The sequence below is a fragment of the Bos grunniens genome, chromosome 10 (assembly GCF_055505025.1).
Source record: "Bos grunniens cultivar Pamir isolate PY7600 chromosome 10, Bosgru_T2T1.0, whole genome shotgun sequence".
NCBI classification, from domain to species: Eukaryota; Metazoa; Chordata; class Mammalia; order Artiodactyla; family Bovidae; genus Bos; species Bos grunniens.
Genome location: NC_141174.1, coordinates 60,121,366 through 60,146,012, shown reverse-complemented (window position 1 = coordinate 60,146,012; position 24,647 = coordinate 60,121,366). Strand labels below are relative to the sequence as shown.

General features: G+C 41.8%; 1 protein-coding gene across 5 annotated transcripts in view; it reads right to left on the bottom strand.

Moving 5' to 3' along the window:
• Window positions 1-19,230, bottom strand: part of CDKL1 (cyclin dependent kinase like 1) — a 52,773-nt gene extending 33,543 nt beyond the window's left edge. For 2 of the 5 annotated variants that reach the window (XR_015134783.1, XM_086321603.1), the window contains exons 1-2: window positions 19,171-19,230; window positions 18,344-18,617 (exon numbers count right to left, since the gene is read on the bottom strand). Coding sequence is in view for 3 of the 5 variants with exons in the window: in XM_086321603.1 (XP_086177729.1) it covers window positions 18,344-18,514 (171 nt within the window). In the remaining 2 variants the exon portion in view is untranslated. Of the gene's footprint in view, window positions 1-18,343; window positions 18,631-18,785; window positions 19,110-19,170 lie in introns of those variants that run through there. The other 3 variants (XR_015134784.1, XM_086321602.1, XM_086321604.1) reach the window with 3 other exon arrangements.
• Window positions 19,231-24,647: the final 5,417 nt, after the last annotated feature.

The window sequence follows — 24,647 nt, the reverse complement described above, 5'->3', positions numbered from 1 at the left end:
TGCCTTTGCTGCTGCTATTTTATTTTGGTCTCTCTTCTTTTTATTTTCTCTGCATTTTGAAATATTCCTATTATGCTGCAAAGTGAAGCGTTTTTCTCTGACTTTAAAAAAGAACTGTGTTTTATCCGCTGGATTTAACCTGAGCCCTTGTCATAAGCTCAGGCTTTTCTACACCTTCTAAAGTCAAATGTTTGGCCTTAGCATTCTGAAGGATTTTTGACCTGGTTGCCAACCTTTCAGATCAGGAAATGTTGCTTTAAAGCCTTGGTTACCAAAATTCTCTTGAAAACGCTGGTGATGTATGCCGAGCCTGCAGTCTCTGGCATCAGTGGATTGGGGCCGAGAAGCAGCTGTCCACGTTAGATAAGCCCTGGATACCCGAGTTTATCACAGTCCCTACTACTCCCTGACACGAAGGACCTTTAACATCACTCTTTCATTATTAATTTTCTTAAAAGTGAGATATTTAAATGCCCAAGTTTCTATCAAAAGTGGGGAAATGTATAAGCGATAGAAATAACTGCATATTTTAAGGCAAATAAAAGATTTGTTTATGAAAGCAAATCATTTCTCCCCTACCTGCCTGGCCCCTGCAGATACTGGGTTTGGAACCTCTGTCCTATGAACTCCTCAGCACTCACATGTTCTGGATTGGTCAGTATACAGACCACTACATCCATGGTCTCTTCTATCCCCTGGTCTCTGTTCTTTGTGGGGGAGAATGGGGGGATATTTATCCTGTCTGTGCTTTAGAGAAAAGAAACAGGCTATTTTTTCAATGATCATATCCTGTTTTCCTTCCAAAAACATTCTTCTTTTCCCACAAATTTGTGGTAAATAACAAAAGAACAAGGATTAAAATTTAGAAAGTGAGAGCTGTCTTGGTAAAATGTTTTTCACAAGCCTCTGCAATTTTTGAACTTGACTCTTAGTCACAGATACATAGATCCTGTTGCAGGAATTTTTCATCAGTTAATATTCACCCAGAATGGAAAAAAGTGATGTCCCCCTCTTTATAATAATTCATCCTGGGTACATCCCAAGGATTCCCAGGTCAGCATATGATAATACTCTCAAGGGCTTGAGACCCAGCAAGGTTTGTGGTGGTGTTCAGTCACCCAGTCATGTCTGACTCTGTATGACCCCAAGGACTTTAGCCTGCCAGGATCTTCTGTCCATGGGATTTCCCAGGCAAGAATACTGCAGTTACCATTTCCTTCTCCAGGGGATCTTCCTGACCCAGGGATCAAAACTGCGTCTTCTGCATTGGCAGATAGATTCTTTACCACTGGGAAGCCCCACTTTATAGTAGCCTCGTATAACTGATAGAATTTCTTCAAAGTAGCCTAGCCTATATACTAATGAATGAACCATTATAAAATGTTTATCGCATACAGTATTATAGTCATATTCATAACACAGTATTGGAAACATTGTTACATTTTTTTAAAATTCACTTACCTGAGATGATAGACTGATATTCAGTTTCTCCCTTTATAAGAGAGGGAGAGAGATATATACTGTACATAACATGATCTTTTGAAAGCAAAGTTATAAAGCTGTGAGAACTAACACATAATTTTATATTAAGTGTCACCTACCTTATCATGCTTATGTAAGGATAGACTAATATTTATGTATATTTTATATATTCATGACACATGTAACTTTTCCATAATTGTTTTTGATTATTTCTAGGTTACACAGGTCATCTGTGAGTTACTTCAACTGTTGCAAACCTCCAAAATTTTTTCTAACATATGTATTGAAAAAATTCACATGTAAGTGACTACAAACTTACACATGGAACATGCAGTTCAAACCCATGTTGTTCAAGGGTCAACTGTGTTAAGTGTAAAAAAGAAATGATTGGATAGTATATATTTGTGTCTGTGTTTTAGAGGGAAACACATGCCCTTACATGAACACAGGCATCCTTTGGAGAGACCGCCATTGTTCAGGGGATAAGAATGGAGACTGAGGGATAAGGCAGGTTTCTTTTCCACTGCACGTTCTTCTGCACCTTCCATCTTGTTTTCTTACATAAGCATACTTACTTATGTAAACATGATTTTTACTTTACCGTAAAAAATAGTTTTAAAAGATTTGCATAAGTCTCTTCACTATATTGTAAAACCAAGATAAATATTTTGAAGTTAGTTTCAGAGAGCTAGTTAATACATCAGCTTTGTGGTGGGGGGAGCTATTTTCATGATTTTAAAAGCTATTTAATTATCACCACCATCTCTGACCTAGAGGAAAATATTCCACACCCCTCACAGTGCTGTTGAGGAATTGTTCTTTAACACTTTTGGTAAAGGAAAGCTGCCTTGACCCCACATTTCCTTTAAATGCCCAGAGACACATGGTAGATACCCTGGCTAACACCTTAGTTTTGGGGACAGCTAGAGAAGGGGCCCCAGTGGCTCAGGCAGTAGAGAATCTGCCTTCAATGCAGGAGGCCTGGGTTCGATCCCTGGGTCTAGAAGATCTCCTGGAGAAGGGCACGGCAACTCACTCCCGTATTCTTGCCTAGAGAATTCCATGGACTGAGAAGCTTGGCAGATTACAGTCCATGGGGTCACAAAGAGGCAGACACAACTGAGAGACTAACACTTTCAGAGAAGGAATGGGTGTGACATGTGGGGGAGGAGGGAGAACTAAAAAAGCTGGAATCAGAGGTGGAAAGGTGAAGTTAATTTACATTAGGTCTGCCGTAGACAGCATGGATGGTCAGAATGCGCCAGGTAGGTCCTCTGGCCAGAGACCTGGGCTGAGATCTCTTCTGCCTTCCTCTCAAGACCCATCACAGGCAGGCTAAGGATGAGCACAGCAGATGCTCAGTTTGTTTTACTGGTTAATGAAGTTTTTGAAAAGTACTAGGAAAGAAGCAATAGCACCAATGTGATCAAAATGAGAATGAACCATGACACAGCCAAAAATTCATGCAGTAGCTCAGTTGGTAAGGATTCCACCTGCAATGCAGGAGACCCTGGTTCGATTCCTGGGTTGGGAAGGTCCACTGGGGAAGCGAGAGGCTACCCACTCCAGTATTCTTGGGCTTCCCTAGTGGTTCATCTGGTAAAGAATCCACCTGCAATGCAGGAGACCTAGGTTGGACTCTTGGGTCGGGAAGATCCCCTGGAGAAGGGAAAGGCTACCCAATCCAGTGTTCTGGCCTGGAAAATTCCATGGACTATACAGTCCATGGGGTCACAAAGAGTCAGACATGACTGAGCAACTTTCAGTGTACTGATAGTTATAAAACAAATTATTTGTTAGGTTTTTATATAAAGTTGATAGCATAATTCATTTAAAAAATTCACCTTTCACTCTTCTAACAAAAAGGGAAATGGAATTCAGAGATTTTCTATCAGGCAATTTTACTCCAAAGCATTTTTACCACAGTGTGGTTAAAGTTAATAAGTAATAAAGAAGATTAATGATTAGCATGGAAATATGCCTGTTGAAAGCAAATTTGTGGTCTAAAACATCACTTCTGCCAAATAAAAAGGTGAGTTAAAACATTAAAAAAATTTAATGTGAAAGACACAAAGCTGGTCATTAAAAAAATTTTCATTCCATACAAAAAGTTCTACTTTCTAGAGTGGTTTGAATGTTTGATAACTATATATAACACAGTTGTCTACCTATAAACTTTTTTTTTTGGCTGGAAATAAAAAACAAGTGGCAAAAAAGCAATAGTATAATTATATTTCTTATCAATGTGCTTTATAAAATCATTTATTCAGCCTCCTTCTCCTGCTCTATGATATTTTCTAGAGTAAGGTGCGTGGCAGGGTATGTTTAAAAGCATTTAGAGTGCCGACAGATGGTGGCATGTGCTTAATCTCCTTGCAAATTGGGTATTTTTAAAAGGTAAGGAGTCTGTTTGTTGATGTCTGCTTCTTTGTTCTTGAAGTACAACCATGGCAGCTTTATCGCTTAGGAATTCACTACACAGCAGGAACACGATCTTTCTAGACAAACACACGGTGAGCTAAGCCAAAAAAATCTTCTAATAAACAAACAGAAGAGTCTGTTACTATTTGCATTTAGTATGTTATCTTGTAAAAATAAAATCAAACAGGTCTCCACTTGTTGAATAAATAGGGAGAGAGGACGACAAGGGGGTTTGTTTGGTTTCTATCATTGTGGGCCAGGGAATGCTCCCCTTTGTCCTCCATGCTACTGACGACCAGTCTCTACAAAGTCCCAACACCTACATACATTAGCAATGAACCTCGAGGGTCAGATCTGCCCGTCTCCAGTATGAACATCTACAAAAAATGAAAGCTGTATAATTAGAAGGCTCCAAACTGAGCCTATATGCCAAATACTGTCTGTAGATGTGTTTTCTTTGGCCAGACTGCTGTTAAAAAAACTTTTTTTAAAATTATTTGTCACTGCTTTAAAGTCAGATTTCACTCTCACTTGAAGATATGAGGACTCCTTGGAGAAATAGCCGATTCTAGAGCTGGGGGAGGTGAGCCTGGAACATTTCGTTGTGCCCCACACTAAAGACACATACAAGGATTGATGGGCATCTGTAAGACTGAGGAGCAGGCTCCAAGGATCCCCAAGTAGCCAAAAGTGTGACAATTGGGTATTTGAGACTCAAAAAGAATGACAGTGATGGTTTATAACATGTTGAATTTTTTAAAAATCCAGAATCCACAGTGATATTAAAAACTGTGTGTACTGGGGTGTAGGAGTGTGGGTGAAAAGAGCATTTTTTTAAAGAAAAATTATAACTAATGAATATAGCAAGAATTGTTGAGAACCACCATTTTACAATAACTCTCACTGTAATTGATTTAGGTAAGGAACTTTGGCCACCTCATGCGAAGAGTTGACTCATTGGAAAAGACTCTGATGCTGGGAAGGATTGGGGGCAAGAGGAGAAGGGGACGACAGAGAATGAGATGGCTGGATGGCATCACTGACTCGATGGACGTGAGTCTGAGTGAACTCTGGGAGTTGGTGATAGACAGGGAGGCCTGGCGTGCTGCGGTTCATGGGGTCGCAAAGAGTCAGACATGACTGAGCGACTGATCTGATCTGATCTGATCTGAAGGAACTTTGGGTGACAGTTCTTGGGGAATAAGGCAGTCACACTGTTTCAAAGAATCAGCCCACAGATTACTTACTAATTATAAAGGGGAAAAGTGTTTCTTTACAATTGAGGAATATGACAGACCCATCTTAATCAAGAGATTAAAACTGAGAGCACCAGTTACAGGACAAAATGATATTATGCATTTCCTGATTAGAAACAGTGTGATGGAACAGCCTTAAACATGCTGAAATCATTTACCCTGAATCAAATCACATGGAAACAGTCAGACTTGTGTGGAGGCACATCTGCCAAAATGACTGACGTGGACTCTTCCCAAATGTCAATACCATGAAAGACTGAAAAAAGAATTTAAAAGTTAGAGAACTGTTGGATAGCCGCACGTAAAGCAATGAAGTTAGAACACACCCTCTCACCATACACAAAACTCAAAAGTTGCTTAAAGACTTACACATAAGATGTGACATCATAAAACTCTTAGAAGAGAACATAGGGAAAAGATTCTCTAAAATAAATCGTACCAGTGTTTTCTTAGGTCAGTGTTTCCCCCAGACCAAGGCAATAGAAATAAAAAAAAAATAAACAAATGGGACCTAATCAAACTTACATGGTTTTGCACAGCAAGAGAAACCATAAACAAAATGAAAAGACAACCAACAGAATGGGAGAAAATAATTGCAAATGATGTGACCAACAAAGGATTAATTTCCAAAATATACAAATAACTCATACAACTAAACAATGAGAAACAAACAACCCAATTGAAAAATGGGCAGAAGACCTATTTCTCCAAAGAAGAAATACAGATGGCCAACAAGCATGTGAAAAGATGCTTAGCATTGCTAATTATAAAGACATGCAAATCAAAACTACAATTAGGTACCACCTGATACCAGTCAGAATGGTCATCACTGAAAAGTCTACAAATAACAAATGCTGAAGAGCATGTGGAGAAAAGGGAACTCTCCTACACTGTTACAGGAGATGCAAGTTGGTGCAGCCACTGTGGAAGACAGGATGGAGGTTCCACAGAAAACTAAAAATAGAATTACCGTATGATCCAGCAAGCCCCCTTCTGGACATATACCTGGACAAAACTATTAATATCATTCAAAAAGATATTTCACCCCTATGTTCACAGCAACACTATCCACAATAGCCAAGATGTGTGTGTGTGTTAGTTGTTCAGTTGTGTCCTACTCTTTGCAACCCCATGGACTGTAGCCTTCCAGGCTCCTCTGTCCATGGGATTCTCCAGGCAAGAACACTGGGGTTGGTTGCCATTTCCTTCTCCAGGGGATCTTCCTGACCCAAGAATCAAACCCAGGTCTCCTCATTGCAGTCCGATTCTTTACTCTCTGAGCCACCAGGGACGCCTAGCCAAGACATGGAAACAACCTAAATGTGTATCCATTGATGGACAAATGCATAAAGGAAATGTGGTACATATGTACAATGGAATACTACTTATAAAAAAAAATAAAATAATGCCATTTGCAGCAAAACGGATGCAACTAGAGATGATCACATTGTAGAAAGAGAAAGACAAATTCCACTCATATGTGGAATCTAAAATATGACACAAATGAACATATCTACGAAACGGAAACAGAATCACAGACATAGAGAGCAGACTTGTGGTTACCAAGGGGCAGGGTATTGGGGGAGGAGTGGGGCAGGATTGGGGTTAGCAGATGTAAGTTTTTGTGTACAGAATGGATAAACAACAAGGTCCTAATGTATAGCACAGAGAACTATATTCAACATCCTATGATAAACCATAATGGAAAAGAATATAAAAAAGAATGTGTGTGTGTGTGTATATATATATATGTAAAGCTGAATATGTAAAACATATATATGTAAAACTGAATCACTTTGCTGTACAGCAGTAATTAACACAACATTGTAAATCAACTATACTTCCAATTAAGAAAAGAATACTGGACTTCCCTGGTAGTCCAGTGGCTAAAACTCTGGGCTCCCAATGCAGGGGGCCCAGGTTCGATCCCTGGTCAGGGAACTAGATCCCACATGCCTCAACTAAGACTCAGTGCAACCAAATAAATAAATATATTTTTTTAAAAAAGGAAAAGAATACTGTTTTAGATTAAAGGAGGTTACAAAAACATGACAATTAAATGCAATGTGTGCTCAGTTATTAATCATGTACTAAAATATACATATAATATACATGTATATATGCTTATTCTCATAAACACATTATATATATTATTGAGACAATACAAAAAATTTGAACACAGACTATATGTTAAATAATAGTACTGAATCAATGATAACATTTCTAGAATGTGGAAATCATATTGTGGTACATAGAAAAATTTCTTTGTTCTAGGAGATTCATGCTGTATAGTTAAGAAAAATGTGTGTGCATCAGCCAAAAAAGTGCGTGCGTGTGTGTGATAGAGGTAGAAATGAAGTGGAATTCTAACTGTTAAAATTAGCTAGATTAATGAATCTTGTTAAAGATACACAAGTATTCATTGTATTAGTCTTTCCACTTATGTGTGTATAATTTTTTTCAAAATAAAGAGTTATGGGGGAGAACCCAGGAGATTTTAAAGAAAATTTTGATCTCTGGCTTTAAGAAAAAGTCTCAGAAAGACTAGCATGCAACCACCTGCTTCTCACAAGACAGTCTCCAGTTTGCCCTAGTCTCCACTGCTCCGTCTTGTCTTGCGTTCAGCCTGTTTCACTGGTTTACGTTACCAGTGTGAATCCCCACAGACATCGGAGTTAGTAAACCATAAGAATGCCGAACATGGTTAAAAACAACTTATGGAGATATGTTACTAATCTATTTAAAATAAGCCAATTAAGCAAGATTAAGATAATGGACCTAGAAATGGCACCGATTAGCAACAGCAGGATTAAATTCTTAAAGATGTCACAGGATTTCCCAAGGAGACTTTTACTGAGTTGGGAAATATTACTCAAATAATAATTCAACAAGTACTACGGGACCAGACACCTTTAGAGATTACGAACACTCTGATTAGACTCTAATGCTAGCGAGCATTCACACGGTTCTCTGCCAGCATTCAGTGGAATGGGGCCTTGGCACAAGAGCACATGGAATTAAGCACTGAATAAATACTGAAAAACAGGGAACCATGACTGTCCTGTTCCCCACAGCAATTTACAGTCATCAGGACGGTAATCTGCCCAGCAGTGTTTCTGGTCTGATGTTTTAAGACAGGAGAGACCATGTGAAGTACTAGCTCCTTCAGCTTCTCCTCTTGGTCGCCCACCTTCTGCCAGCCTGTACCTTTCTCTCTCCTTTCTCTACTGTTCCTCCTTTCTCCTACTCTGTCCTTTGCTGCTGCTCTTTTTGAACCTCTGCTTTCCTGCCCTTGCATCCTTAAGGTGCGTGACCGCTGTACAGTGTTTGTCCCCAAAGCACCCTGCTCCCCTCAGCAGTGAGTCAGCAGAGCAATGCCAAACAGAGACATAAATCATGGCGATAAGGTGGGCCGGGTTCCAGGAGGCACTGGAGCTTGCCCAAGGTTACCCAACAGCTTCGATCCGGATCAGAAACTGAAGCTCCTAACTGCGGCTCCTATTCCCAAGCAGCCTCACAGCCCACAGCCTCACTGGAAGTTATTGAAAGTGAGGAGACTAGGGAAAAATGGAATGCTCTGAACATGTGGTAGGTTGTTACTCTTCATGTCTGCTGCTGCTGCTGCTAAGTCGCTTCAGTCGTGTCCGACTCTGTGCGACCCCATAGACGGCAGCCCACCAGGCTCCCCTGTCCCTGGGATTCTCTAGGCAAGAACACTGGAGTGGGTAATTACAGTCAAATGAGAGCATGTTTCTGGCACATAGTACATAGTCAGCATTCTTACCTTCCTGTACCTCATGGACCTTTTTTTTTTTCTTGTTACTCAAAGAAGTCTTTTTACACAGCTTTTCTTAATCATCCCTCAATGAAATTTTAACTCCACAAATATACAGTACATCTGTATATGTACTGTATGTATACGTGCTTTATACAATAAAAAGTTAGGACCCCCATTGCTAAGAACCAACTTTCACCCTCTTCGGTGACACTGCTCATTAAGAATGAATGAACTGCACTTCCACTCACCACATCACTTTGCTTGACCTCCCAAATTGTTTGTAATTATTTTATATTGTTAGGTTAATCGTGTTTGTATTATGGCTTGCAATTGTAATTAACTTTTATTTTTTGTCTGGTTATTGATTGTGAAAACTGATAAATATCTTCTACTATTGTGATTATGTAACTGTTACTCACTTCATACCATTGTATCATGATTTGTCAACAGAAAAAAATTGAATCCTTTATCACCAAAACTATCATTTAATAGGAAAACCTCTAATAACTTTTTAAAATCTAGATGCATATCAGAATTATCTTGGAATTTTTTGAAAAACACAAATGCCCAGGTATTTCTCCAAAGCTCCAGATATGTTTCTAATGAGTAGCTGTGTTTAAAACCAACTGGACTAAATGATGATCTTTTACTTTTATCTAGTTTGTTTCACTTTTTCTAGTTCATATTTAGTGCTCCCATTTCATTTAGTTTATGTTTTCCAATTTCTCTATCTCTTCTTTTTTTTTGATGTTCTTCCTCAAGTCTTTATCAAGCATACTAGAAAAGCTTTTGTATACATAAATAAAAATAGTAGGTATACTATATATATTTTAGAAAACTTACAGATTTTTGCCTAATTTAAAAATTTATGGCATTTTGATTCTACTTGTTTTTCTTAGTATGAATAGAATGATAGATTTCTAATTTAAAAAAAAATAGGTATGCAAACAAGCAACAAAGGTTTACTGTATAGCACAGGGAACTATAGTCAATATTTTATAATATTACACTATAATGTAATATTATAATATAATGTAATATTAAATTATACCAAAAGATAATCTCAAAAATAATATATGTGTATATGTATAACTGAATCACTTTGATGTGCACCTGAACCATTGTAAGTCAACTATGCTTCATTAAAATATATATATTAAGGGAAAGAAAATGAATGAACCTGGGATTTCCTGGTGGCTCAGTGGTAGAGAATCCTCCCAATGCAGGAGACACAGGTTTAATCCCTGATCCAGGAAGATCCCACATGCCACAGGGCAGCTAAGCCCATGCATCACAACTACTGAGCCTATGCTCCAGAGCCGGGGAGCTGAAGCCACTGAGCCCACGTGCCCTGGAGCCCGCGCTCCACAACAAGAGAAGCCATGGCAATGAGAAGCTCGTAGCCCACAGAGCAACGAAGATACAGTGCAGCAATCAATAAATTAATTAATTAAAATACACAATAAAAAAATCAATGCGCTTTACTGTAGTGTTTATAGTAAAGTTTTAAATGGACATTTACCCCCATGTTTATCCTCACCTTTGTGGGTTGCAAACCATAACTGTGTACCTACTAAAACAATCTATAGGGTTAAAGAACAAAAATTGGAAAGAACTGATATTCCAGTAAGAACCCCAGGTTTCCATGAAAGCCATGAGTCTCCGAAGTAAGGCTCACTGGAGGCAAGAGCAGGATAAATCCTGAGGACCAGTCACTGGGAGACTTCAGAAAGAGTGCAGTGTTTGGTCTTCCGAGGCGTGGGAGCAGCAGGGCGTGGATGTGGGGGCCGACAGAACTGTGTGTGCATCCAGCTCACTAACCAGGAGGCCACAGCAAGTCATTGACCATCCTACATCCTTCAGTAAAATGGGATAGCAATGCCTGCCTCCTAGGGTTGTTGTAAGTGTAATTTGTGCATCTTAGGTAACAATCCTCGGGCTTTCACCCAAGACCACTGGGTCACCAGATGGGAATACGATTCCTTCTCCACGTCATCACTCTAGCTTTTCTACCTTTTGGAAGGAGGGTGTGTGGTGTGCTGTCACTCAGTCTCATCTGACTCTTTGCGATCCCATGGACTATAGCCCACCGGGCTCCTCTGTCCATGGGGATTCTCCAGGCAAGAGTGTATTGCCATGCCTTCCTCTAGGGAATCTTCTCGACCCGGGGATAGAACCCAGGTCTCCCGCATTGCAGGTGGACTCTTTACCATGTGAACCGCCAGGGAAGGACGGTAGTCACAAATTTTGACTGATGTTTGTCTGATCTACTTAAAGGCCACTGTACCATCTGCCGGCACCTCATAGCTGCTGGCTGGCATTCTTTGATTCCACTTCCAATAGTTCTATCATTTGCATTCCACAGAGAGAAGCTTCTGCAACACAGAGACTCGGGACCTTAGTAATCCAATGATACTGGGCCAGTCGGCTCATGTTTGCTTAGAACCACACAGCTTTTTTCTTGCTGGACACACAGATTTTCCCCAAGGGGCTGGGTTGGATTCAAGTACAGCCACCTGCTTTATGTAGAAGCAGTGACCACTTCCCACCACAGGTCTGTGATGCCAGACTTTTTTTAAAAAAACTAATCTGTAGTCTTGGATATTTCAAAATTTTATTTTTTCATCTATGGCTGCACAGGGTTTTTGTTGCTGCACATGGGTTTTCTCTACTTGTGGCAAATGGGGGCTACTCTCCAACTGTGGTGCACAGGCTTCTCCTTGCAGTAGCATCTCTTGTTGAGGCACAGGCTCTAGGCACATGGGCTTCAGTAGCTGGAGTGTGTGGGCTCAAGAGTTGTGGTGCACAGGCTTAGTTGCTCCACGGCACGTGGGATCTTCCCAGACCAGGGATTGAACCCCTGTACCCTGCACTGGCAGGCAGATTCTTAACCACTGGATCACCAGGGAAATCCCAGCCTTCTTGATTTTAGATGATTTCCTTTCAGGAACGTTGTCTCTCTCTGTAACCTGGCCTCTCTCATGACCATCACACCTCCTATCCAAAATATCTTTATATGTTTGAACCCTAGTTATGCAAAAGGGGTTGAATTCTTTCCTGAATGGTTCATGGGTCATAGCACAAACCAGCTGCTGTATATCCTGGTAGAAGAAGTTCTAGGCCCAACAGCTTTAAGATAGCTGTGGCTCCTGTTACCTAAAGATTAAGGAGAGTGAAGGGAAAGAACCTAGCAACATTCCAAATAAAAGAAGAGGTGGCCTAATCTCCTAACTGGTCCCTGAATTGGTCTTTTATTATGCTATAATAGCTGTTTTTGGTCATGGTCCAGGTTGGCAACTCAAGGTGAGTTACCTTGACTAGAGCCAAGGTCATGGCTCCAGGAATTCTCTCCCTCCATTAGCATACTCATTTCTTTCATATTACAAACAACAACTTCAAACACTCTCCCTTGATGCCACATTCTTCTAAGCACATACTGCCCCATTTCTCAGTTTCCTTTTATAATAAAACTTCTCAGAAGAGTTGTCTCTATCACTGTCTTCACTTTGCTCTTTTGCTCTTGAACCCTCCCTGATGAAGCTTTCATTCCTACCTCTCTACTCAAACAGCTCTCGTTAAGATCTCAAATGACCCTCATATTTTCAACACACACACACACACACACACAGAAGTTGTTCAGTCGTGTCCAACTCTTTGCGACCCCATGGATTGTAGCCCACCAGGCTCCTTGGTCCATGGGATTTTCCAGGCATGAATACTGGAGTGGGTTGCCGTTTCCTTCTCCCAATGGCAAATTCTAAGTCTGTACAAAAGGTGACCTTTGACAAATGCTCCTCATTCTTGAAACATTTGCTTCCTTCAGCCTTTTGTTTTGTTTTGTTTTGCCACACCATGTAGCTAGTGGGCTTCCCTTGTGGCTCAGCTGGTAAAGAATCTGCCTGCAAGGTGGGAGACCTGGGTTCGATCCCTGGGTTGGGAAGATCACCTGGAGAAGGGAAAGACTACCCACTCCAGTATTCTGGCCTGGAGAATTCCATGGACTAACTATACTGTCCATGGGGTCACAAAGAGTCGAACACGACTGAGCGACTTTCACTTTCACATGTAGCTTGTGGGATCTTAGTTCCTAGATCAGTGATTGAAATCAGACCCTCTGCAGTGGAAGCATGGAGTCTGAACCACTGAACCCCAGGAAAATCCCTTCCCTCAGCTCATAAGGACATTGACCTCAAATTTTCCTGCCTCAAAGAGCACCCCTTCTTACCTCTTTCACTGGTTCCTCAGCTTATTGACCTCCAGATGCTGGAGCTCCAGGGCTCAATCTTTGACATTTGTCTCTCTGCTCCCCTTGGTGGAAAGGTCCCCAGACTATTCCCTGAATGCCAGACTTGTGCATTCAATTACCCACTTTACAGTGGGTCTGCATCTCAAATATTACATTTCCAAAACAGAATTCTTGATTTTCTTTCCCCTAAATTTGCACCTGGGTCTCCCTATCAGTGAATGATCTCTTTGTTCTTCCAGGTCCTCAAGTGAAGAACTCGAGTCATTCGTGATTCCTCATCCAACCATCAGATTCCTATGTGCTCTCCTCTCTGAATATATCTTGAATCTGACCACCTCCACAGCTGCCTCTCTGACCCAAACCCCATCACCTCACACCTGGGTCACATGAAGTCTGCTAACAGAGCTTCCTGCTCATGAAGCTGGAGTAAGCAGCCGCTAGAGGAACCCTTCTGGGATATAAGACGTGCCTGGGCACCCCTCTACTCAAAACCCTCTGATGACTCCCATCTCACTCAAAGTAAAATCCACAGCTCCTACCATGGCCCACAGGCCCTCATATCTGACCCACTCACCCCTGTAACATCGTCTTCCATGACTCTCGTCCTCACTTACCCTGCTTCAGGCACACTCTTCTCTTTGCTCCTTCTACAACACACCAGAACACACCTAGCACACATCCCTTGATCTTCCCTCGGGGCCTCTGTCCTACCCTCCACCTGCCTAGAACGTTTTCCCCCTGAAGAGCTGCAAGAGTCACCCCTTCACATCTCCTCTGGAATGTCTTCAAATGTCATTCATCAGGAAAGCTTTCCCTAACCACTCTGTATAAAGAAGCAAGCCCTTCCCTCACCTTAACCCCTTACCCTGCTTAATTTTTCACCACGTGACATGCAGGTTTACTGTTAGTCTCTCGTTTGTGAGGACAGACACCTAGAACAGTGCCTGAGACATGACAGGCGTTCTGCAGAAATCCCTGTGTTCACGCCAAATGAACACGTGTCAACTGTCTTACACACAGGTGTCGCATCAAAACCACTGACTGAGGGACTTCCAAGGTTGGCCAGTGGCTAAGACTCCATGTTCCCAATGCAGGGGGCCCGAGTTCAATCCCTGGTGAGGGAACTAGATCCCACGTGCCACACCTAAGAGTTCACGTGCCGCAACTAAAAGGTCTCACGTGCTGCAGCTAAGACCCAGGGCAGCCAGATAAATAAATAAATACTAAAAAATAAACGAAAAAACGCTGACTGAAAATATTGACGTCTTTTTTTCCCACAGTGGAAAGTGAGTTTGAGAAAGGGTGGGATAGTCGCTTTGTGCTCAGGTACTGCAGGATAATTTTATTTCTGTCACTGCTGTTTTAGAGTATGAGCTGACTATTTCGTTCATGTATTTGTTTGGCTGGGTCAAGTCTTAGTTGCGGCACACTGACCTTCATTGTGTCATATAGGATCTTTCCATGAGGTGCATGGATTCTCTAGTTGTGGCACCCCAGCTTACAAGCTCCTCAGCATGTGAGATCTTAGTTCCCCGACCAGGCACCAAACACTCAATCCCCTGCATTGCAAGGTGGATTCTTTATCACTGGATCACCAGGGAAGTCCCTGGGCTAATTTTAACTGGAGCCATTGTTTATTTTTCTAAAAGCCTAATTATGTAACCTGGAAAAAATAAGATTCAAAATGAAAATATTAAAGGGTTGACTGCAATAGGACTTCTTGGTGAAGAGTGGATTACATTTAGAGAGCAATTTATGAGTACAAATACTGAATTTATCTCATAAAAACGTGTTATACTTTTTTTTCCCCAAGTGGCGTGAAGTAATACTATTTGAAAAGTGTTTCAAATGTTCAGAAAAATATGTTTTCTAAAAATATTAGCAAAATTGGTTTCTTGATAATAATTTTCATCCTTAAAACCATTTACCAATGAATGGTTACATCTTCATATATGCTTCACATCAAGAACAGGAAACACTATAGACGTGCTGCCTTAATAATTAAGCAATTGACTGCTGGACAGTTCACTCCCATGATCTTATCTGCTTAATGGAAACAACTGTAATTTTTAAAAGAGTCCAATAGCAATTATTAGGAGTTGCTTTAAGTCATTAAATAAATGGTTTTAAAAACATATCTGAGGATAAATACATGCCAAATTCTACTATAATATAAAATCCAAGGGACCATTCCTTTCTTTTGTAGTATTAGAATTTTGTTGTATCAGATAGATCTTAAAAGTAAGACATCATCTGATCCAGGGAGTTTTGTTCTCAGACATAGTACTAACTTTTGTGACATTTAGGCTGCACAAAACAAATGAAGTCTACATTTTCATCAATGGATAGTGAAATGGGAAAAATAGGGGCAATGATCTCTCTCTCATACACACATACACTGTTACACTTGTATCCTCTCACACACCAGAGAAACGTATATACAGAGAGATGTTGACTTAGTTGTCAACTACTCTCTCAGGAAGACTGCTTTCTCCTAAAGTTATATCGTTCCTAGTTTTTAAAAAATATTAAAATGTCCTTTTGTTTATGAAGTAATGGTGATAAACTAGTTTCTTCAAATGTTGACCACCCAATCTGTAAAAATATTTTTTTTGAAGTTTATTGATTCATGAAATTTAAAAGTCTGCAAATGATAACTTTCTATTAAAAATATCTTAGCTGGTTTCCCTCTTTTCAGGTGAAAGCCAAACTCTTCAGCCTGGCATTTGAAGCCTTCTATATCTGGTCTTAATCTGCTTTTTTTACTTTCCTTATCACAATAAGGGCAGTCTGGGGTTCAGCCCTTGACCAATGTCACCCACTAAGGTCACTAAGATACCTTTAGCCTCAGTCATCCTAGTTCCTGATCTTAGCAAAGGTCATTAACAGCCTCAACTCTGTGAGGGGTATGCAAGGAAAACCCTAGGAATGCACACTCAGTGAGCCCTTGAGTTCACAGAACTGTGCTTCGTGCCCAGGTTAGTATTCCCCTTCCATGGTCAATGGGGCAATGCCTTGAATGCAGCTCAGACGGGGCCCTAAACACGAACCTAGACCTCACCAATTTCTTGTTCTCATGGACAACAACATGTCCCCAAGGCAGGATGGGCATCTGGGACCAGGTGCGTGGATGTGCAAACCATCACTTATCCCAGGGCCAGACCTGTATTCCAGGACATTCCTTGCACCCCTTCTTAATGGACATTGGCTTCCTTTCCTTTTCTTTTCTCCCAGGCCTGTTAGCACCCAGCAGGAATCTTGGCTAAGACTTTGGGGTTACCTGTGTTCCCTCCATACACTGCTTTCCACTATGCACCTTTTTTTTTTCTCCCTAGCAGAGACTGGCTGCCCTGAACACCTTATCTCTCATTCCACATTTCAAAGTCTAGTTTAAACAAGCCTCCAAACACTTTATTTAGAGGGCTCAAACCAGGCATGGGAACACAAGGTGAATGGCACAGGCCCTGCCCACTAGGAACTTAGTCTACTGGGAGTGAGAGCTGAGGGAGAATTCATCTCCCACCAGTTACACATCTGTAAGACAGGATGTACACTTTAATGCAAACATTATTTTAGGTATAATGAGACTCCATAAATATTTACTGAATAAATATATGGAAAAAATATGACTTAACAAACCCTCAATTCATTTATTCAGCAAATATTTAAGCGCCCATTATCAAGAATATCAAGAATTCAGACAAGTTAGGGCTTGAAGGGACAGACTCTACTGGTAATCTAGTCCCATCACCTCATACAGACCAGAGGAGTCTACAGCTGTGTCCTTGATTTTGGGGAATGGAGTGTTGTGTGCCTTGAAATCAGGGTTCTGCGTACACACCTATCCTTCAGAGGACATCAGTATTCAGTTATTCAAGAAAACACATCTGACTTCCTAATTTATTGGCAACACCTACCCTTTCTTTTTCGGTTGTGCCATAGGGCATATGAGACCTTAGTTCCCAGGCCAGGGATCGAACCCCCAACTCCTGCAGTGGAAGCACACAGCCTGAATCACTGGACTACCAGTCACACAGAGTCGGACAAGACTGAAGCGACGCAGCAGCAGCAGCAGCAGAGGTAAGAGGAGACGCCCCAGATACTCCACTCAGCCCCCACGAGGCTGCCCTTCCCTTGTTGGATAGTCAGTTACACATGTCAGAACACAGAAAGTGAAAGTGAAGTCGCTCAGTCGTGTCCGACTCTTGGCGACCCCATGGACTGTAGCCTACCAGGCTCCTCTGTCCATGGAATTTTCCAGGCAAGAGTACTGGAATGGATTGCCATTTCCTTCTCCAGGGGATCTTCCCAACCCAAGGATCAAACCCGGGTCTCCCGCATTGTAGACAGACGCCTTACTGTCTGAGCCACCAGGGAAGTCCTAGGTCCTGTTTAAAACCAGACCCAACAGAGAAAGTTAATCTGTTGAAAGAACCTCCACCATGTTCACTGCAGGTCGCACTCTACATAGGGCAGGATTTGGAGTTCATCTTCACAGAAATAAAAAAAATGAAGGAAAAATACTTTCCTTCTTCATTTCCATTTCAGGAAACAGATACTTTCAGCTTGTAATAAACACTCACCCCCTCCAAGTATCATAGTCTCCAAGAGCTAACTAGTGAACATTTTTAAAGCAGTTATTTCACTTACAGAAAAATCCTTCTTCTAGAGACAAGACAAAGACATTATGAAGCTCAGCAGTAGATCAATACAAGGTGTAATGAGAACCTGTCAGCTTCCTGGGAGTTTGAAAACAGGTGAATGATTAATTCTCTTCACAGACTAAGAATATCAACAGAGGCTAGCCTAGAAGTTTAAAAATCATGCACACCAGCAGACTTGAGTTGTGGAAAGTTCCTATACTGTTTAAGTTGATGAATCTTGAGGAACAAGATCTACAGGTGACATGTGAAAGAAGCTATCGGGAAGAAAAATAAAATATCCCACAGCAAGTCTGAAAGTGAAGACCATCTTTCCCCACACCTATGACTTTCTAATTCATTATACAATTGGTGACTGGTGCACAGATACCCCATCTGTATCATTGAGGACCAAAGTCTGTGAAGGAAGATGTGACCACATCTCAAGGCATTTATTTCATATAACATGTCTCACTTTAATTTTTTTTTAGTTCCTGAAAATTCACCTTAAAGAAATTACCTTGAGCATGCGGATTTCTCGAAGGGCGATTTTCTTTATGACAGGGTCATCTTCTGATTCCAGAAACTTCTTGATGGCCACAATCTGACCTGTGTCCCTGTTTCGGCATTTGAAAACAACTCCATAGGATCCTTCACCAATTTTCCCAATTTTTTCATACTTCTCCATCATTGATGAATAAATTCTTAAAATGGATCTTCACATAGTTTGAAAATGTCGCTTAGTAAATATTGGCATGAACAGCCCCACTCAACAATGGGTCTTTGTCAAGGACCTAAGACAGAAGACTGCAGTTGTTACACAATTAGGAATCAACCCAGTCCCTTAAACCCTCGCCCCTCAGCCATGGCCACTCGGTCAAAGACGACGGCCTCGAGTCAGCTGCCTTTGGTAACTCAAGTTTAATCCTCTGTTGTATATACCCTGAAAGTTAAAATGTAACCTGTCATCCTGAAACGAGCCGAGTTGTAAGACTATCTTTTCAATGTCAGGTTCATCCGATCTAAGACACATGAGCTGGCTGGAGGACCTGGAAGGTTAAGGGCTTCCCCGGTTCTAATATCGGGTCTCGTTTCCTTTCCGCAAGAAGACACCGCCCGACTCCCTGCGGGGGCGGCGGCGGGGCGGGACAGGAGGGGAGAGCCCCGCGAGGTAGGGCCCGGAGCCCGCAAGGAGCAGGGCAACGCCGTCCTGCCGCCGCGCGGGGCCGCGGGGAGACCCTCCTACGTCGCCCCCGCTTCCCACCCGAGCTCTGGCCCGCGCCGCGCAGCCTCGTGCGGCGCCACGTGGCGGCCTGGCCCGCGCCTCCCTCCCCGCCCGGGACTCACGGCGCCGCGGCTGCCCCGCCGGCCTCACTCCAGCCTAGCCGACTCTGGCCCCGCTCTGTCGCAGCCCGCCGGCCCGCGATCCCTATGGGAACCGGCCTCCGCCCCAAGCTGGCCAGGGCGGGGCCGCCGCGCCCATAGGCGTCCCTCCTAGACCCGGCCGCCGTCCTAGGTGCGGCGAGAGGCCCGGGTGGGCGGCCCTGGGGACCCGGGAGGAGCTGTGCGTGGCCTTCTGCCCCGGGAGAGGAGGCCTGCAAGATTGCAAACTCCAGCAGGTCGTGGAAAACGCAGCTCTGGCAGTCTGCTGCAAAGACGCCTGCGCTGGGAGCCGCCCCCGCCCCCGCTCCCCCCACGCCCCTGCCCCACTCCCACTTCCCTCGCAGCCTGTACCACACGGGGTGATAACTGTGACCTCCTATTGCGGGACGGTACACGCCTTGAGGGCAGCCTCTGTGTCTGCCCTGGTCAGTGCTGTAGCAGCCGGTGACGAATGAATGAGTGAGAGAAAGGGATCCACGAAAAGTGGAGGAATGGTGACAGTATGATGACTGAAGCCGTCTACACTTCCTTCCCACAAGCTGGCAGGGCTGTGGAGGGGGGTACGGTTCCATTAGAGCTGGGCTTATAACTTGGGAGATGGAGGCTCACAGAGCCAGCCTTGTCTTACATTCCTTATTTACATCCTTCTCCCACCTGGCTCCTCGCTCTGGTCTGAGCACAATGAAGGAAAATGAATGGACCTGGGGGAAATCTCAAAATATGGTAACTTGCTCCTGGGCAGATTGCCTCAGTATTTTATCATCTTTTCCATTCCATAAGCGCAGGATCAAGATGGATGTTGCCGTGGAAGCAATAGCTGAAGAGAGAATATTTTCATACTGTCTATGAAGTGGGGACCAATCCTGTGCCAAGCAGAATGTCACTAAATGTAAATCTGGATAGGGTTCAGGAAGGAGCTGCAGTTAGGAGGAGAGAGTTTGGTGGCTGCCTTGAAAATGGAGTGGCATATGAATGGGGTCCAGGGATGGGCTAGAGGTGGTCTGTGAACTCCCCCAAAATTGTTTGCAAATTGTGTTTTCTGTCTCTATAGTTATGCCTCTTCCAGCATGTCATATAAATGGAATTATACATTGTATAGCCTTTTGAGGCTAAGCTTCTTTCTCTTAATAGATTTGAGATTCATCCATATTGTTGCATTTATCACTAGTTCCTTCCTTTTTATTACTGAGTAGTAGTCCATTGTCTGGATATTATTTATCCATTCCCAACTGAACATTTGAGTTGTTTCCAGTTTTGGTGGTTATAAACCAAACCACTATAAATATTATTGTATGGTCTTTTGTGTGAACATATGTTTTCACTTCTCTTGAGAAAATAATGCAAAGGAGGAGTACTGCTGGGTCATATGTTAAGTATATATTACTGTAAGTGACTGCCAAAATGTTTTCCAAAGTGACTGTACCATTTTACATTCCTGCCAGCAATGTCCCAATTATTCTGCATCTTTGCCAACATTTGGTATTCACTTCTTTTGATTCAGTCATTCTAAAAGATGGGTAATGGTCTCTTGTGGTTTTAATTTGCATTTCCCTAATGACTAACATTGAGCAGTTTTTCATATGCTAATTTGTCATCTGTTTTCTCACTTAAAAGTTCCAGAAGGTTTTTGTAAATTCCTTGAGGTTTTCTCTGTGGACAATCATGTCATCTCCGAATAGGGACAGTTTTTGTTCTTCCTGAGTGGTGTGCTTATTTCTTTTCCTTGCCTTACTGCACTTAGTACATCCTCCAGTGTGACCTCAAATAGGAGTGGTGAGAGCTTATGTGCCTGCTACTGATCTTAGGACAAAAACATCCAATCTTGCACTGCTAAGTATCTGGCACTAACTAGATTTCTTTGTAGGCAGTCTCTAAGATGGCCCTCAGTGATCTCTGCCTCATGGTATCCATGCCCTTCCATTCAATGTAGGCTTGACCTGGTGACTCGCTTCTAAGGAATAAAATATGTTTAAGTGAAAGTGGAGAGTGAAAAAGTTGGCTTAAAGCTCAACATTCAGAAAACAAAGATCATGGCATCTGGTCCCATCACTTCATGGGAAATAGATGGGGAAACAGTGGAAACAGTGTCAGACTTTATTTTGGGGGGCTCCAAAATCACTGCAGATAGTGACTGCAGCCATGAAATTAAAAGACGCTTACTCCTTGGAAGGAAAGTTATGACCAACCTAGATAGCATATTCAAAAGCAGAGACATTACTTTGCCAACAAATGTTCGTCTAGTCAAGGCTATGGTTTTTCCTGTGGTCATGTATGGATGTGAGAGTTGGACGGTGAAGAAGGCTGAGCACCGAAGAATTGATGCTTTTGAACTGTGGTGTTGGAGAAGACTCTTGAGAGCCCCTTGACTGCAAGGAGATCCAACCAGTCCATTCTGAAGGAGATCAGTCCCGGGTGTTCTTTGGAAGGAATGATGCTAAAGCTGAAACTCCAGTACTTTGGCCACCTCATGCAAAGAGTTGACTCATTGGAAAAGACTCTGATGCTGGGAGGGATTGGGGGCAGGAGGAGAAGGGGACGACAGAGGATGAGATGGCTGGATGGCATCACTGACTCGATGGACGTGAGTCTCAGTGAACTCCGGGAGTTGGTGATGGACAGGGAAGCCTGGGGTGCTGCGATTCATGGGGTCGCAAAGAGTCGGACACGACTGAGCGACTGAACTGAACTGAACTGAAAGTAATGGCATATCATTTCTGAGATTAGGTTACAAACAGATGATGACTTCTGCCTTGAGTTTTCTCTTGTACTCTCTCACTCACTTCCTCTGAGGGAATCCAGATGCCATGCTGTGAACTGCCCTATGGCAAGGAATTGAGGAGACCAACAGCCAAGAAGACAGTAGGCACTCAATCCAGCATTCTGTGAGGAACTGGATCCTGCCAACCATCTTGTGAATGAGCTTGGAAGTGGATCTCCCTACCACCATCCCTACTCCAGTGAGCCTACAGATGAGCAGACAATGTAAGTTCACTTTTGTGAGAGGCTTTGGTTTACAGGCACCAGCTAAGTCATACCCAGATTCCTAACCTCCGGAAACTGTGAGACAATAATTGTTTGGTATATATGTTTGGGGTTGTTACACAGCAGTAAAGAACTAACAGAGAAGCTATTTATTAGATTAGGAAAAATTGCAATTGGCTGAAAGGTGTTTTTTGTTTGTTTTGTTTTAAAAATGAATGTATGGTGAATTCTGTCAAATACTTCACTGCATCTATTGAAATAATAATATGATATTTCTTGCTTAGTCTCTTGATATAGTGAATTACTTTGATTTTAAAATGTTGAATCAACCTTATGTTCCTGGGATAAAACAAGCTTGGTTATAGTGTTCTATCACTTTGATGCATTCCTAGAGTTTACTAATAATATTTTATTAAGAATTTTTACCTTGTTTCTGAGAGATATCTACTGTTTTATTTTCATGTTTTTGTCTGTTTGGGTATCAAGGTAATGCTGATCCTATAAAATGAGTTGGCAAGTGTTTCTTTGTCTTATGGAGAAGTTTATGTTAAATTGGTATTATTTAGTTCTTAAACGTTTGGTAGAATTTGCTAGTAGAGTCACCTGGAATTTTCATTGTTGAAATGTTTTTCATTACAAATTTTACTTCCTTATTAAAATATAGTACTATTCAGATGAGAGTTTGATCCTTGGGTCAGCAGGATCCCCTGGAGGAGGGCATGGCAACTCAGTTCAGTAATCTTGCCTGGAGAATCCCATGGACAGAGGAACTTGGTGGGCAACAGTTCAAAAAAGGCTGCGAAGAGTCGAACATGACTGAGCAACTTAGCATGCATTATTCAGGATATCTATTTCTTCTTGAGTGAGCTTTGAGAGTTTATGTCTTTCAAGGAATTTGTCTGTTTAATCTAGATATTTGAATTTATGGGCATAAAGTTGTTCTTATATAATAGCATTACATTATTATCCTTTATATAATAGTGTTCTCTCTGTACTTACAAATTTTTTTTTTTATATATTTTTTGACCATGCCTTGAAGCATGAGGGATCTTGATTCCCTGACCAGTAATTGAACATCTGCCTCATGCAATGGAAACTCAGCATCCTAACCATTGGGCCACCAGGGAAGTTCTTGTCATTTTTTATATTAGTAATTTGAGGGTTTTTTTTCCCTTCTTATTCCTGATCAGTTTGACAAAGGCTTATCAGTTTTATTCGTTTTTAAAAAGAAACAGCTTTTGATTTAATTGAACTTCTTCTAATGTCTTTTAATTTCATTGATTTCATCTCTTTTATTATTTTCTTCCTTCTCCTTGCTTTGCTTTTAGCTGCTTTTTCTAGCTTTTTTTTTAAGATGAAAGCTTAAATCACTAATTTTAGATCTTTCTTTTCTAATATAAGCCTTTAATGCCATAATTTTTCCTCTAAGCAAGACTTTATATGCATCCCTGACATCTTAATATGTTGTATTTTCATTTTCATTCAGCTCAAGATATTTTATAATTCCCCTCATGACTTCCTATTTGATCTATGGGTTATTTTGAACTGTGTTGTTTAATTTCCAACCGTTTTTTTTTTTTAAGGAGATTTTTCCAATGTCTTTCTGCTGTTGATTTCTAGTTTAATTTGGTTGCTTTCATAGAAATCTTTTTGTGTGATTTAAATTCTTTGAAATGTGTTGAGGTTTGTTTTAAGGCCCAGAATATGGTCTGTGTTGGTGAATGTTTCTATTTGACTATTTGAAAATTTATTTTTAAATGAGGTGAAAAAAGTTAATGTGAATTTCTCCAGAACTACCTTGTCTGAAGTTCATTCCAGGCTAGTCTGGAAAATTAATTTACGGACTTCACAAGGTTCAGTACCCAAGGAGCCTGGAGTGTTGCCAAGCCCAGAAGTGAAGTAGGAAGCAAGCATACAGTTATTTAAGGCTAACTAAGCAATGAACCAGAAAGCTGGTGGGATCTGCAGCTATACCAGCTGTTGTATTTGGAGGAAGTTGGAGCAAAATACGAGAGAACAACTGTGAAAGGGAGATAAACAGTTGATGCCACCATTTGGCCCAAAACGGAGGGATAGTATGACCTCTACACTGTCAATTTGCAGTCAGTCCTTTCAGCTGGCAAGACTGAAATTGGTTTTGATATTAAAGAATTATAGCTTCTCAGATGGTGCAATAGTAAAGAATCCACCTGGCTATGCAAGAGATGTGGGTTCGATCCCTGGATTGGGAAGATCCCCTGGAGTAGGAAATATCAACCCACTCCAGTATTCTCGCCTGAAAAGTCCCAGAAGAGGAGCCTGGGGAGCCTGGCAGGCTACAGTCCATAGGGTCACAAAGAGTTGGACACGGCTGAGCACACACATCAAAGAATTATAACTCCCAGGAAGCAGGGTTTCTGGGAGGGTAAGACATAGTGTGATATGTGAGTTCTTTTGCTCAAGCAAGTGCAAAGAACAGT